This window comes from Prinia subflava, chromosome 1 (assembly GCF_021018805.1).
Source record: "Prinia subflava isolate CZ2003 ecotype Zambia chromosome 1, Cam_Psub_1.2, whole genome shotgun sequence".
Taxonomy (NCBI): domain Eukaryota; kingdom Metazoa; phylum Chordata; class Aves; order Passeriformes; family Cisticolidae; genus Prinia; species Prinia subflava.
In genome coordinates, this window is record NC_086247.1 from 70,863,159 (window position 1) to 70,879,429 (window position 16,271).

Sequence of the window (16,271 nt, forward strand, 5' to 3'; positions counted from 1 at the left end):
TGCATTAACTGCAGGATCTACAAATACCAGCACTAGTGAATATATAAATATGTATCTCCTGCTAACAAGATTCAGGAGTCTAGGCAGAAAAAAAAATCTCTCTTTTACATAATGAACCACAGCATGAAAATATATTTTAATGCTTTCAAAAGATAAATTAATATGATTATGACAAACTTTCTGCGGACTTATTAGAATGGGCCTTTGCTGTTAATGGCAAAGATACAAAATCATGGTATCTGTGTTGGTTTAGATGGTGCTACAGAAGTTATCTGCCTGTAGACACCTCTCTAAACAATGGATTAGCAAAAGGTGGAAGGGCAATAGGGGAAAGAGGATAACAGAAGTGTTCCTCATTAATTTATATCGACTTACAGGACGTTTTCAATGAAGTGTATATATATATATATATATACACACATAATTTTTACTGTCGCAGTTTCCAGCCATGCCTATGGCAAATTAAGCCCTTTTTCTGTAGTCATGTTTACGATAAGGTATGGATTCAATGATGCTGATCTTTTTGTACAACCAGTCAGAAGCAGTGGATTCCTTATTTAATTAATTCCAACATAGCAAAGTACTGTTCACAGTGAAATGTTATCTGGATGCTGTCAAACATAGAGAGATGTATCTGAGGCTTGTTTTGCTAGGAAGATTCACACACAAGGTTTTCTGTTGGTGCAGCTGCTGTCTTTTGAGAAAAAAAGAGACTGGGCTTTTGCTAATATGCCAAGTTCAGTCAGAAAAGAACAAATCACACTTAGGGGTAGTTTCAGGGACATTTACTCATATGAACCCTGTAGCTGGACAAAAACATCTTGTCTGCAACAGGCCACTACAAAGAAGAACAAAACGTTAAATATGGACAGCTGCAAAAGAACAAATGCATCTCATGTTCTTTAGCTAGAACTAGATTAGAGCATCCTTACTCGGTTTGCATTGGGCAATAAAAAGTGCCCTCAGTGCTAATTGTACACACAGGGTTCTAGTGCTCTTCCTATGTAAAGCACCCAGCTTTAGGTGAACAGTATCTCACCCGCTGACCTTCAGCTTTCATAAAGTGAGGGCAAAGTGAGAATGCAACATTCTTACTCAGTTTGGTCCCTTATCTTGCAACTTTATCCATTAGTGCTGACCCTGAACATTTCAAGACTTCCCATTAACTCAGAGATTCTACTGTATTTACTAAAGAACTCACGGACCTTTCCACCTCTCTCCTCCCCCTCATCTCTCTATCTGTCAAATCAAAAAGTATCCAACCAGAAGACCAAAAAAAAAAAAAAATTAAGATTCTTATCTTTTAATCATTTTTTTAAATGTGCAGTATACAGCCTCTTCTTCCCTCATCAACATCAGAGTAGATTTCCAAACCAAAATTCTGGTATTATCATTCAGTTTTGTTTAGCCAAGTCCTAAGCATTTTCTGAAGATATAAACAATATTAAAAAAAAATAGACTAAGAAAAACACATTATTATTTTTAATTATACAACATTTATTTTATTTGTATACTTTTTTGTATTTTATAACAGAAAACAAACTCCCATCCTCAGAAATTGATTTTCCTTGAAATTCAGTTAATCTCTCAGATTTAGTTTTTATGGGTCTAAATTAAAGGAACATTTAAAGTAGTGATGGCATGATACCAGAAAATCTTCTCAATAAATTATATACTGTAAATACTTTCCCCTTTTCTTTTTTTAATTTTTGATTCAATTCATTAAAATTATTTTAATCCTCTTCTTCCTTATCAAACATCATCATATATGCTATTATAAGAATCAAATTAGAAATATGTTTTTTAACATTTTCTGAAATATAGATTAGCATGCAGCAAAATGCTGATTCTTTTTTTCTCAAGCTAGAGAAAAACAGCTGTTTGGTTTCTGCCCAATTATTATCAAAATGCCAGAATTTTTTACTCACATTAAAAACAAGAAATACAGGAGGAAAAAAGCTCTCAGGCTTTTGTCCATAGTACAGTGGACACAATGACATCTTGTGTAATATCTAAAAACTATAGGGAGGAAAGCAGGCTTTTACACTAATATACAACTTTCTGTATCTTTATAATAACACAGTGTACTTGTTATCTTTAAATTTTGTTAGTAATTTTTGATTATATCATCTGATCAAGAAACAAAAAATTTTCTCGTTCATTTTTAGACTACATCTTTATGCCCAGTCAATACTTCCCCTTGTTAGTTAAGTTCTCCTTTAGAGTGAACAGCTGCAACAAATGACATCACCAGAATATTTCCAGAAATCTTTATATTTTAAATATAGTCTTAAAACTGCCGAATTGCATTTCTAGAACTCCTTTAGAAATGGTCAACAGAACATCTGGCATCCTCAAAAAAAATAGTGGAGTCTATTGCACTTGAAGTATGGAAGATTTTCTATTCTATTCCTGTCTAAGTACTTTGGTGAGAATCATGATATTTTGGTGCAAGACATCCTGAGAAAACATGCAGGACTCAATAAGACTTTCCTCACTATGGAGTGCTCATTTCATAGTTTTGTACTATTGAGGAAAGTAACTTGCTAAACTTTCAAGATACTGGAATCATAAACTAAAATCAGAGTATAGAAAATTTTTCTATTCAAAGTTGTTCCTCCACTGACCATTTCAAGGCTTTTAACATTAATCTATTTATTCTGAGTGCTTAAAGAAAGCCCTGCAATCTGATCTCAGGTTATATGGGGCTGGCAGGGGGCACTCCGGTCAGAAAGCCTTTGCTGACACTGAAAAGCAACATAACCACTGGGATGAGGGAACATGATCTTGGACAAAACCTGTTTCCTTCTCCTGTGTAAACTGGACCTGCAGTTTCCAGAAGGCCAGAGTGGCTATTGCAGAACTAGATTTGGATCTTCTTTGTTACAGTGGTTACCACCAACATTGCTTATAGGCGGTTGTGGGCTGGCATTCAAAGGTAAACCTCAGTGTTGGGTTTCCAGAGACAACTTAGTACTCCTGATATCAATTTTACTGCTAATTTTGGAAAAAACTGTTTTGCTTTTGGCTCCACTGTGCACTTTGTTTCACTTTTATATGCTTTTTCTAAGTGCAGTGATATATATGGTACTTACAATACCAGACATATATATATCTGCTTCTGCAGAGAGATAAATTCCATTAATTAGTCAAAATGAAATATAAATTTACAAATTACAAAAGTACTTAGACATTTCATTGTCTTCATAACTGCACATTCAATTCAGTGCATACTAATGCTCAATTACCATTACAAAAAAAATCAAGGTTAAAATGTAATTAATGTAACTATAGCTTCAGTATAATTAGACTAATTATACTGATATACAGTGTAAAAACAGCCATTTCAGCCATTATATTGATGTAAATTTATTCTTCCTTTCAAGTTAAGCTATTTGAACTACATTTTTAATTATTTATCAGGCTGAATATCATACCTATCAAAAGAGCTGAAGTTCTAGCTATAAAGAAATATTTTACTTTTCCCTCTTTGTAGAGTAGTTCTTTGGTCTTATGACTTTGTAATCCAACAGCTGAGACAACTGAAACTTAATTCAAATAGGATGGGGAATTGCTGTCATGGAGGATCTCTGTGCAGAAGGAAGATGGAAATTCATGGGAGATAAATTAATTACACAAGGAAGACTGCCAAATGCTTCAGTCCTTGATGGGGCAATTTATGAACAAGATGTCACCTGGTTTATCTATTTTTTTGTATATGCATCCCACTACACTCCAAGTATGAACTTAAAGTCATCTCTACCCAGCAAAGTACAAAAGACTGCAGAATAGAGGGCACCAAAAAGGCAAACAACCATCAGTCACATTATTCATTATTTTACATTGACCTTACCATGACGCTTAAAAGGATTTTGACATTTTCTCTTAAAAGCTGTGTTTAGCTCTCCTCACTTGAGAGAGGTTTTATGACAGAGTCACTAAAGAGGATTTAAACACGAGTATAGAAAGGGGAAGAAAACAAAGCTTGGCCAAAGTACACACAAGCAAAAAATGGAACAGATGTACACTATCTGCTGATACATTAGCCCAGCAGACATTCAAAGACTATGAAGACTCACTTTGTTCTCCTTTGTTATACCACTTTGTTAAGTGTCAGCTTTTCTTTGTACATATTTAATGCAGACCTTACCTCTTCAAGCTTTTTGACAGAAAAAGTAACTACAAAAATGTTTACAGTTTCATACACTACCTTTCATTTAGACAGCTCCCACATTGGTGGCAAACTAGTTATGGCAGTAGAGCCAAGCATGAGATAATTTTAGTCCATTTTTACTCCTGTAGAACAACAGCTGTGCTACAGAGAACACAAAGAACTCTTCTAATTGCCAAGCAGGCCATGCAGTTAATTATTAAACATATTTAAGCTTTGCAACTCTTTAAAAGCCTCTCGGTCTCATGATGCCTTATAAAACCATACTTTCTGAATACAAGTAAACAAATGTTATTAAAATAAGCTACTTTCTAGCAATTACCCTTTTTGTTTTTGATATTTCTCCCCATTATTAAGGGTACTGCTGGTACTTTGCTATCACTATCTTGTTTCCAAGTCTTCTGAAGTAACTGTTTCTATGCTGCTTGTTCCTTTGGCACTCTTCAGTATTGGGATGGCAAATATCCCTAATATGGAGACACGCTCCCCAGAAGCTAATTACTTCTCTGTTTCATTTGCACAGATATGTCACTGATAATAGCAATATAATGAGGTACACAAAACAGTGAAAAAGTAAGATCCCCTGTGAAAGACATTATCTTCACAAGATTAGCTGTGGTTCGTGTGACTCCTATTATTTCTCTGACTGGACTCGTTTAATCATGTAACAGTAATAACTAGAATGGGCCTGCAAAGATTATGTAAGTTGCCTAAAACATTTTCTGCAGAAGGTAATGAAAATCTTAAAATCCTAAGTTTTTGTAGACTGCTCAGCTTGTATACTATAAATGTGCATTGGTCACACAAATTGTAGGATACAAAGTTCAGGAACATAGTGCATTTAAAATATCTACTTAATTTGTAGTGTATCAAAAAGAGAAAACCCCAGTTAAAACAGATCAGAAGGCTTCCCTTCCCAAAAATCATCTCCCACCAAAGAAGGTCAGGAAAAAACAATTTGCAGAAAAGATGAAGTCAGCTCCAGTATTTAACAAACATTCCCACTTAATGACACCCTGACTTATGAATCCCAGTGATACTGAAAACTAACATACATAGTACCTAGCTTCTATGGATTTTATTAGCTTTTGTTATGAAAACAGACACAGATCTCTCTCAGAGTCTTAAGGGGTTTTTTTGTTGGTTTGTTTTTTGGTTTTTTTTTTAGTCTTAAACATTCAGCAAACAATCAACCTAGAGGCAAACAAACCTTTTTAAAGTACTTGAAGACATTGTGAATCTGCTCTTATGCCCTGTTGAAAAGGAAGTTTCTTCTCAGAGGTATATCCTTTAAATTTCTTTGACATTAAAGCAGCAGTTCCTTGAATACAAGTTGATTATTTGTGTGTGAGGCTGTTTCTCTATAACCTCCAGCACTTCTAAGATGGTTTAGGTTGACCTTTCAAAAATTCTACTAGGCATTCAACTTACACCTTTGAAAAATCCCATCTTCCATTTCTAGAATTCATGTTGTTCCAAGGTGCAACAGCTGTCCAATAAAATTCAAGGCCATTATCAGCCCACCTGCCTCAAAAGGACACTCCTGACTTCATTTTATATTCAATATCAATCAGGAAAACATATGCATGGATTTTTTTCAGGGTTTTTGATTGATTTCTTTGTTTTTAAATTTGTTTTTTAAACCAGAAACTTTCAAGCGTAGTTATTCAAGGAAATGGAAACCGTTATGAATTAAGGATTTTCTGTATGGAATAAAATTACTTAGGTTCTCCAATGTTTATAATAGTAATTTTACATACTATCATATTTACTTATTTGATCTTGAAGAATACATCATCCAGGCAGGGTTAGATTAGACATTAGGAAGACATTCTTTACTGTGAGGGTGGAGAGTCACAGGAACAGGTTGCCCTGAGAAACTGTGGATGCCATATCCCTGGAAGTGTTCAAGGTTAGATGTAGCTTTGATTAAGCTGGTCTAGTGGAAAGTGTCCCCACCCACATAGGGGGGTTGGAACTACATGACCTTAAAGGTCTTTTCCAACCCAAACCATTTTATGATTCTGTAAAGGATCAGTCAGACTACAGTATCTGGTCCTTTCACGGTGACAGAGGACAAAAGACATGGTTTTTCCACTCAAACCCTAAAGAGGTGGGATTTACATCCAAGCTGCACTATTCATCAGGAATAGGTATCAGGGGTAATGTTTTTATGGAATCTCCTTCATGATGTTTTTAAACAAATTTTAAACAAAAAAAAAATCTAGTGCTGACCAAGAAGTGTTCTGCAGCTGTGATCAGCAGCAGGTTTTTTCTGCTGATTGCAGTCTCTGTGCCAGGAACACCAGGCTTCTGAGTACAGTACCAGAGTGAGAAAAGGATAAGTCTTCTTACCATAATATCCCCCTTCCTTCATTTATCTGAGTCATAAACACAAATCAATCCACCTAAAATTCCCTGCCACTGGTAATTTTAGTTATCCTTAGCTGCTAAGGAATGGTTCTCCAGACCTGTTGGGGTTACCATCTCACTTCTGGAGGAGCCAGCAAACTTGCCTTGGTGATTTTCAGTGCTCAATGCACCATGATCTGCTCAACAGCAGTTTCCAAGGTATGAATCAAGGAACAAAGTCAGGAGGGACATAAATTTCTTCTCACAGCCTCAAATTGTTTGTTTCTCTAAGTTTAGCTACTGTATGATGGCAGCTCTTACTGAAGGCTGCCTTCTTGAATTAGCCTTAAGTTTTGAAAACTTGGGAATATGGGATTTACACTCACTTCATAAACCGTAAACACAAAAAAATCCATAAACTCGACTGACATCATCATAATACAAGGTGATAATTAATGTTGTCAAGGGTATTTTGTACACTGAAATTCAGTTGTCTAAGGCTTTCTCTCAAGCCTCCTACATGTGTCAAATTTCATTACCTATGTTTTAGTATATGGTAAACAATATTGCATCTTAATATATACTTTCATGTTGGATTTATAAAACACAGTATGGGAAATGAAAGTGACACACAAAATGTCCAGGGACAGCATTTAGCCTACTGTCAAAAGTCAGTAGCACATAAAACTGACCTCAGAAACATTTTTATCTGTTTAACCATAGATAAAACAACACATCTGACAAAAAGGAATCCAGGCATTGTTGAACTGTTTTGTAATATTTTTTTTTAAATTATCTTACGGAGTTCTAAAAAAATGTATGGTAGTCAGCAAACATATTGTGTCAGTATATAAAATAATGAATTGTATTCTTATAAATTTATATTTGCTTTCAAGTAGATGTTAACATTTTGGAACAGTCAGACCAGATCAAATTATTTGCCCAAATACAGACCTGGAAACCACATTGCACAGGGATCCATGAATAATGGAATAAACAAGTGGAACCCAAGGCAAGTCCCATTAAAATCTACAGCAAAATACTGCTCAGAACCTAAACAAAACATGGGAGCTTAAATACCCTGATGCCCTGATGGCATTATTTTATATAAAAAAAGATACTACAGATAATTTTATTTCTCCAAATCTCAAATCCTCTTCAGACTCATGCTATAAACTTCTGACTTTCATCATATCCTGGTACAAAGCCATCCATCAGTTCCAAAAAATGACAAATGCTGATTTTTACCTAGTTATAAATAACTTCTTTTTTCATTTTGCTTAATGTCTGAAATTTTTTTTATTCTGTTTAAGAAAGAAAATTATAAAAATTAAAATGTCTGAAAAATTATAAATGAAAACAACCATCTTAAAATTCTCACCAACCATTTTAAAATCTCACTCACACCTTCTCGTCTTAACAATAACTTCACCAAAATCTGCTTGTTTTTTTAAATCATTTCTGCTTTATGATCAACATTTTTTATGACTTGCTATGCTTAATGAAAAAACACACTAAAGTAAAATTATATTGATAGTGGTGAAATTGTCCATTTCAAAAGTGCAAATTTTCCAGAAAACTGAATTTTGCAGTTTTCCAAGACTGCAGCTACCTATTCTTTGAAGTTAAATCTGATCATAATTATCTTTGTAAAGAAGTAAGGAAAGCACTTGATTTCTAAGCCAAAGAAATTTAATTTGCCATTTTGAAAATTCAAAAATTCTTCCTTCAAAAAATTCTTAATTAAACTCTTGACCTGTCCTTTTCCAAAAAATATTTTGAAATGTACATCATCTAGGAAAAGAAGAGATCCCAAAATCCATTTTTATGTGTATATATGTATTTACTAATGACTGAAAAAAGTAACTTTCTTTCCCCTCTAATTTTGCTGGGAAAAATGAAAAGTATTGGTTACATCTAACCTGAAGTCCATTATTCATTTATCACTCCATCAGAATGATAAATATCACCAACAATACCTCCTATCCTAATTACATAACATATTGGTCAAGTAATTAATTAGTGGCTCTGAAGTACATAAGTGTAGGAAAATATTTTAAAATTACCCGCTTGAAACACTGCTTATCTGCCTAAGCCTGGAAAACTTTCAGTGCAGGACTTGTAGGGGAATATATGTCCATATTTAAAATATGTTAAGATTTTTTTTTAAGTTTTAAAAAGATGTATGTTAAGTCTTCTTAGAGTTTCTCTTCTGCTACCAGACAAGTTTATTCTCAATTAACAGAGTTGTCAAACAGAATTAAATAATGCTAAAATGCTTTTCCACAGGGACTTAACAGCTACAAAGCAATATACATTTAAAAGGGAACAAAACAGGTCCCTAGAGTACAGTATAAAGGACTGAAGACGTGCTGAGTCTTTGATCATGTGCATTATCAATTAACACTATTCTGATCAAACCCTGTGTTATTTACCCAGTAGGAGTCCTGATAACAGCACGTCCTGCAGATGGGATGATATCTCCAGTCAGCATCTTAAATGTTGTGCTTTTCCCAGCTCCATTTGTTCCCAGGAGTCCAAAACACTATCAAAGATATTAAAAAAAAAAAAACCCATATATATATATATGTTATACTTTTAAAAAAGGAGAAATATTACACTTTCAAATTTCTCCCCTTTCTACATTTCCTATTGTATGTCTGTAAGAAACTTTATATGGATATGTGTGCAAATTCCCTTTCCCACAGAAAATCAGTTTAAAAAAACCCATATATATCGTATCCTGATTACCCCCTAATTACTAAAAGTGACTTATTTAGGATTCAAGCCCTCCTCTTAAAACCCTGCCCAGCAATTAAACTCATTATTTATCCATATTATTAGTAAATGCTACATTTTAACAGAAGGATTTTAAGTCCTGCTTCCAAACCCTGGATATCAGTCTCTCAAGTCAATATTTCCAAGCTTCTCATGAGCTGCTTCACCCTGTACAAGTGAACACCAAACATCCAAGAGACACACTCATTTTGAACTCTTATTTCAGGCCCCTAGCTGCAATGATTTAATGTTTAAGCTAGGATAGGATTCATGTTAAGTCTACACATAGCCCTTTATGATTTTGAAATACTTTTTTCATGAACTTTCTTATTGGTTGATAGGCTTTAATCAACAATAACATCCTCCTGGTTACCTCAGTTACCCAACAGCTGATCAGTAAGCAGCAGGACATCACTGCACTTGTGCTGCCATGTGCAAGTTACTCAGATACTCCGATTTTATATTAGCAAACTGGAAAACTCTTTTCTTTCTCAATAATTTAGAAATTAATATCAGTAATTCCCCAAACCATCGAAATAATGAATAAAGCCCCCAAACACAAATGTGTTCAGCATTAAATTTATTGTATATATTTAATTTGTGATGATTTCACCATGGGAACTAAAAGTGTGTTGTGGTATCAAATTCAAGATTCAGTCCATAGTTTGCTATTGAGCTGGGTATTCTGTTTGCTCTTTGAACACTAAACTGCTATGCTACCTTACTTGCTATTTATGTTAGCTTATACTACAGCAATTTGGTAAAGATAACCTAGAAGTAAAAAAAATTAAGACTGATGAATGTTTAACCATGAAATAAATGAACAGTTGCTTCTGCTGCACCACCAGAGTTTCTGCTTTTATCCCGTTACTGATTTTCAGAAATTACTATAACTGAAATTTTTCTGCTGCTGTCTACAGACCTTTCTCTGTAGACACACTGAGTATGTCTCAACAATTGCTCAGAATAAAGTGTTACTTTATAAAAGGGGAAAAAAGGGACCCCTTTACCTCTCCCCTTGGTATGCCCAAGCTTATGTTTTCCACAGCTGTGTTCTTCTTACTGAAAGCTCCATAACACTTCCTGAGGTTGTACAGAAGTAGGACATCATTACCAGTCCTTCCACCAAAGAGTCTCTGTCGCTCCATTTCTACATCAACATCTTCTGAAGGGCTGTCCATGCCGTTAACTGAGCAATGACTCCTACAAAAGAGGATGACAATAAGTGATACATGGCAAATTGGTCATTGCTCCTCTCTGCATAATTTATTTTCTTGGCTGTAATCCCTTGGCATTTGGTGATTAATTCTCTCAGAATTCAAGGGAAAAACACCTACTCGTATTTTTTCTGTAGTTTGCATTAATTCAGGTACACCATGTTACCAGAAGGATTCCTTTTCAGTTGTTCAAAGAAACACACTGTTTTCTTTCTCCAAAAATTAGTTCAATGCCCACTGTGGCAGAATACAAATGATAACACACCTTGGTTTCCAGAGGAGATCCCAATGAAGGAAAAGACGTAAAAGAAGTAGTAGTGTTCCCTGAAGGGACATTTCCACAAAAATCCAGCCCAGGAAATCCATCTCAAAGGGGCTCACGTAGGAATCTATTCCAAAGTTCCTGGTCAGGTCAAACTTGATCTGATTGTACGAAAGCTCTATTAAACCCTGGCCTAGGCAAAATTGTGGGAATATGATGAATGCCCATTTGAGGATATTGTAGATGTTCTGAAAACTCTGTATTAAGACATGGCAGGGATGGAGGAGAATAAAGAAAAAAGGAAAAAAAAATTAGTTTTCTCCAACAGCCTAATGAGCACACTTGCAAAGCTGGATACTGTATTCAAATCTCACTCACGGTAAACTGAATTCTAAAGTGCACATTGTGACCTGTTTTGGGGACAGGGTTTATATCATACTGCATTTTAGACTTTCTATAGCCATGGCATTCTAATCTTAGCTGAAGTTCACAGAAGATATCAAAACACATGCAGCCATGATTCTTCTATTTCCTTAACATTTTGATATTTGAATACTATTGAATCTAAATCACCAACTTAAACCTGAGCAAATACCAAATTTTCTTACACACTTTCATGACACATAATACAGATTTGACTTCAAACATCAAATTTTTGACCTGTACATGAATAGGGAGTCATACTAATTCGGGAACTCCTTTCCATCAAGTTGTTGAAATACCATTATGACTAATTAAAATGACATACATGGAGTGAGAATTCACTGTATAAATTACTATTCATACACTGCTTTAGTGATCCTAGGAATATTCAGCTTATCTCTTATGTCAATATTATTCAAACACATTTTACAATGCATATAATCTATTTAATGGACCAGAACAGCTCCCACTATGTGCCAATTACAACTTAATGGTCTAGAAAATGTCAAAGTTTCAATTAACACTGTTTTTCCATTATTACAGCATGCTTTTTTGGGTTATAGACAAGTTAAAATTCAATACACTAATAGTCAATACACTATATTCTAGGACAGAAAAATCACAAATATTTAAAACCCGTATGTTTTTCTTCTGGGAAAATCTTATCTATATAAATATATAAACACACATATGAGCATTTTCAAATATATGCATGTATGTGTGTGTATACATCCCAGTTATGAAAAAGGTAAAACAAAGTTTTTATACTGACCTTCACTTTGGAAATTATAGCTAACAAGCGAGGCAAGAGAGTCACCAGCATGGTACAGAGGCCAAACACAAAATTTAAGGAGATGTAAGAAATAAAAGCTACATCTGAACTCGAAAAGAATCTGGATGCAAGATACATCCAAGGTAAAGTTGCATATCTGAAAGTTTAAAGAAACAAAACTGTTACAAATAAGTTATGGTTTTGCCTCACCACCCTCAAAAAAGTCAGAAAATAACCATAATTACTGTTCCTTATTTTTAAGACAGACTAACCACTCTTCGGAACAAGTGATTGAAAAAGGGACAATTTTGGGATACATATTCTTGAAAAAGTTGGCTTATACTTCCATAGATGTACACATATTTTACTGCCATGTTATGTGCAGATAGGATCCATTTTTGAACATATCAGCTGCAGATATTTACTCTGACTGTTCCAGAAAGCTTGCAATTCTGATATCTGAGTGACTGCAAACCCATGCACCTTAGCAAGCCTCTAATACAGATATAGAAATAAAATCAAATATTTGAAGCTTAAATCATGGATGTTGAGCAGTTATCTTTTCTGAGAGGCTTCCACAGAAAGAAAAAAAAAAAATAAGGAGGAGGTAGTGAGCAAAGAAAGAGAAGAAAAAGAAGAAAAAAACTAATAATTTTTGAACTGGAACTAACATTTGTTCCAATGATATGTGAGAATTGAAAAATCCTACAGACCATGTTATTACCTTAAGCAGGTTGTCAGTAGAGTAATAGCTATCAAAAATGAGTGCATAACACTACAAGGATAAGACAGCATGTCCATGGCTACATCTTCAGTGAGAATCTTTAAAGAGAGGAGGAAGGCATCTCCATTATGACAAGACAAATGATGCCTATCCAGAATGAAGCAAGCATATTTTTTTATTTATAAAGAGATATTAGTAAAGATTACCACAAGGCCCAGGCAATCAGAGCATGCATGCCATGTAAAGAAAATTTATTTCCCGTTCAACGTAATGCAAGACATTACAATCAAAGCAGCAGTATATAGACTGCAGGAGCACAGGTATCAGCACACATTATTGCACAACAATAAGTATATGTAAGTATATATGCAGTGTATATATAAACAATTCCTATACAATATTAATAAGTATAAGTGGTTTAATAGTGAGCTCAATCAAGAGCAACTAGTCAAAAATCTGTAAATTACCTGTCCATTGCCTAAAGTATAGTTTAGATGACTAAACTAAGTCATAAAAGTCCCTTTTGAATTCAGTATTCTGCACTTTATAGATTAATCTTTTGCATTGGAGAATGCTAAAATCCTTTACCTTAAAACACAAACTTGCAAACCCTGTTGGGAAGTAATAATAATGTTATCTTCAGTTTACAGGAAGATAAAGATTAAATGACTTAATGGTTAGGTCTTAAATGAAATTGTAAGTATTCAAGATCCCACTATACTTTTCAGCATCATTTTGCCAGTCTTAATCACACAATCTTTTCTTCCCTTCATGTACATATGAAAGTCACTGTTCTCAGAATAACAATATCATAAATACAAGTCCATCCTTGGAAACAGCTCAGGAAAGAGACGTGATTTACAGTGCTGTTGCTCTGCTGTAAATTAAAGCAAAATTTGATTTGTTTGCCTGTAGCTGCTAAGAAATGAGTAAGACTTTCAGATTCCTAAAGCTACATGAACTTCAAATGCAGCCTTTAAGGTTGTGGCCAGTCACATCTACATTTCTGTCACCTTACTATTCCTTCAGCTGCAGCTGCAATTTAGTATTTTTCAATATAAAAGACATAATATTTTGGACAAAACTCCTTAAGTATTTGGACTAGAAAACACCTCTGAATCATCCAAAAGGGAAAAAGATGTAGTTTAGTTACATTTTTAAAGGAAGCCACTTTTAAAGTAGCACACTAAGAAACTTGATTATTCTTTCAAGCACACTCTCTTCTCTGTAACTTTTTTGTATAAGTGGGCTATTTTTATCTTTGTTCTAGATCAGAAAATCTGCACAAGTGTACCCTGAAGAGAAAAAATATTTTTAAAGGAAAAAAATCCAGATGATGATGGCAAGCAGATGAATGAGGATTATATGCACAGTACTGGGGAAGAATGAAATGGTCACAATAGGCTTCATCACATTTACAGTGTAGTTAGGCTGAATAAGGGATAGATTAGGAAGAGTGGCAACTCTGAGGTTTATCAATGTCCTTGAGACATGTTAAACTTACAGACAGCTACTGGATCTTTAACATATGTTAATACACATTGAATACAAAGATTTTCTTGTTAAAAATCACTGCAACATCTGTTTTGTCAGCCAAAACTGAACAGTACAGGAGGGATTATATTGAGCTGATTAAGCTGCATGTGCAGTCAACAAAACACAATCAATTTTCATTCAGTGACTTTTTTTTCTAAAATACTCAAAGTTTAACTCAATATTTTGGTTAAAACAATGTCAGCATAACTGACACTTTTAGTACACTATGGGGAGGGCCAAAGCCCAGCACACCAGAAAAACCTGTCATGACTTCAGTAGACATACAGGTCTATACTGTGTGCTCCACTTGCTGTTTGGCTAAGATTTCTATAGAAGCCTGTGGCTCTCTGATATGACAGCAACTGGATCTCAAGAAAGATTCAAAGGTTGTAAAGCTAATAAAAATAGCTGTGATATGTAGTGGTGTGAAATCTTCACACTAAGACTGGCTAGAACTTGTGCCTTTGACTTGAAGGAATCACTTGATGGAAGTGCAGAAGAAAGGAAGTGAGAGTGGTACAAAAGAAAGCTACAGAGAAGAGGAAATTATGAACTTAGGATGTTTCATACAAGTTATTTACAACATCCTAGCATCATGACCTCTAGAATATTTCATACTAATTTGTCTAGGCACATCCAGGAAAGATGAGCTCAAACTGGAATTATACAGAAAAACTATAAATAGAATTATGCAAGGAATTTGGAAGGTTTTAGAAGACAGGACTTGGCTTGATTTGGCTTGAAAAAGGCATTTGATGGAGGATAATTATGATGTATGGTTCTGAATAAACTTAGGCTAGAATTTGCAACAAGAGATCCAGCTTTGAGGATACCTAAACAGTTTCCAAAAAATTGGTTGCTGGAGGCACAAAGCCTTGAAAACAGTTTCAAGGTACAATATAGTAAATTGGGGTGTATTTTGAAGGGTTTATCCAAGACCTTTCCCAGAATAGAGCATGTCCTTATCTTGTAGAAGGTTCTTTCTTCTTTCTTTCCCTACCATTCTCTCATGAAGCAGATATATTTCATTATCTAAACATCTGTCATGTAAGATATCCACTCTCCCCGACTAGGGCAGCAATAATTAGTTGCTTGAAATAAGTAATAAACTTCTCAGAAGCCTTTTCCTTTAACAATTCATCTTCAGCATTTCTAACATCACCTCAGACAGAACATGGGAAGAGTTATGAGTCCCAGTATGTTTCAGCAAACCTGAGGCTTCTGTCCTTAAATAAATAAGTTTAAAATCAAGCTCTCTGGGAAATCTTACCCTGAAATCATGGTGTATTACATAAGCTGTGCATGTATAAGAAACAACTTTAATTTTGCCCCTCTAGTGACACAACAGAATAATTTGATTTAATATCAACTAATTAATTTGCTTGACCCCAGGGTTAAACAGCCTTACTTTCATAGAGAAATCAATCCTCTGTTTAACCAGTTATTTTAATCTTCTGTAACAGGATTGGTTTTTTGGTTGATTTTTCTTTGTTGGTTGTTTGTTTTGGTTTTTGGTTGGTTGGTTGGTTTGTGTGTTTGTTTGTGGTGGGTTTTTGTTGTTTTTGTTGCTGTTGTTTTTTTCATGCGAAGCTGAGCAAGAGCATGGCATGGTAGAACTTTCCTTTCTCACAGTACTATTGGGAGACAAATCTCCAACCAGCCCACTACTTCACATTGGACAGACCTATCATTGGAAATATAAACTCCTGGAGCTATGCTGAATTACAGAAAGTGGTTAGAGCTGTAATAAAACCGCTTCGTACCTTCTTGATGATATTCTGCACAGCTAAGCACTGAAATTCTGACCTATGTTAATATTCCCTCATTTTCTAGAAGATAACATACAATCCATTTCTAACAGCTAACTACTGTTACACAGGCCAAGTATCTTCTGAGACATTTGCACTTTTTTTTTTTTTTTTTTGTTCAAATGTGTGAGTAAATTTCCCTCCACTTTTTGTGTTTAATTTTCAAACTCCCATTTCAGCCTGTTTTCTCAGTTTTTTTGCTGAATCATAATCGCTAACAAAGACCGA

At 34.7% G+C, this 16,271-nt stretch overlaps 1 protein-coding gene across 1 annotated transcript in view; it reads right to left on the bottom strand.

The window, feature by feature from the left end:
• The window catches only part of ABCA13 (ATP binding cassette subfamily A member 13), a 173,327-nt gene that overhangs the window by 29,189 nt on the left and 127,867 nt on the right, over positions 1 to 16,271 (bottom strand). The window contains exons 45-48 of the mRNA XM_063399467.1: positions 11,976 to 12,132; positions 10,784 to 11,037; positions 10,312 to 10,504; positions 8,959 to 9,068 (exon numbers count right to left, since the gene is read on the bottom strand). Of these exons, the coding sequence (XP_063255537.1) occupies positions 8,959 to 9,068; positions 10,312 to 10,504; positions 10,784 to 11,037; positions 11,976 to 12,132 (714 nt within the window). The remainder of the gene's footprint in view (positions 1 to 8,958; positions 9,069 to 10,311; positions 10,505 to 10,783; positions 11,038 to 11,975; positions 12,133 to 16,271) is intronic.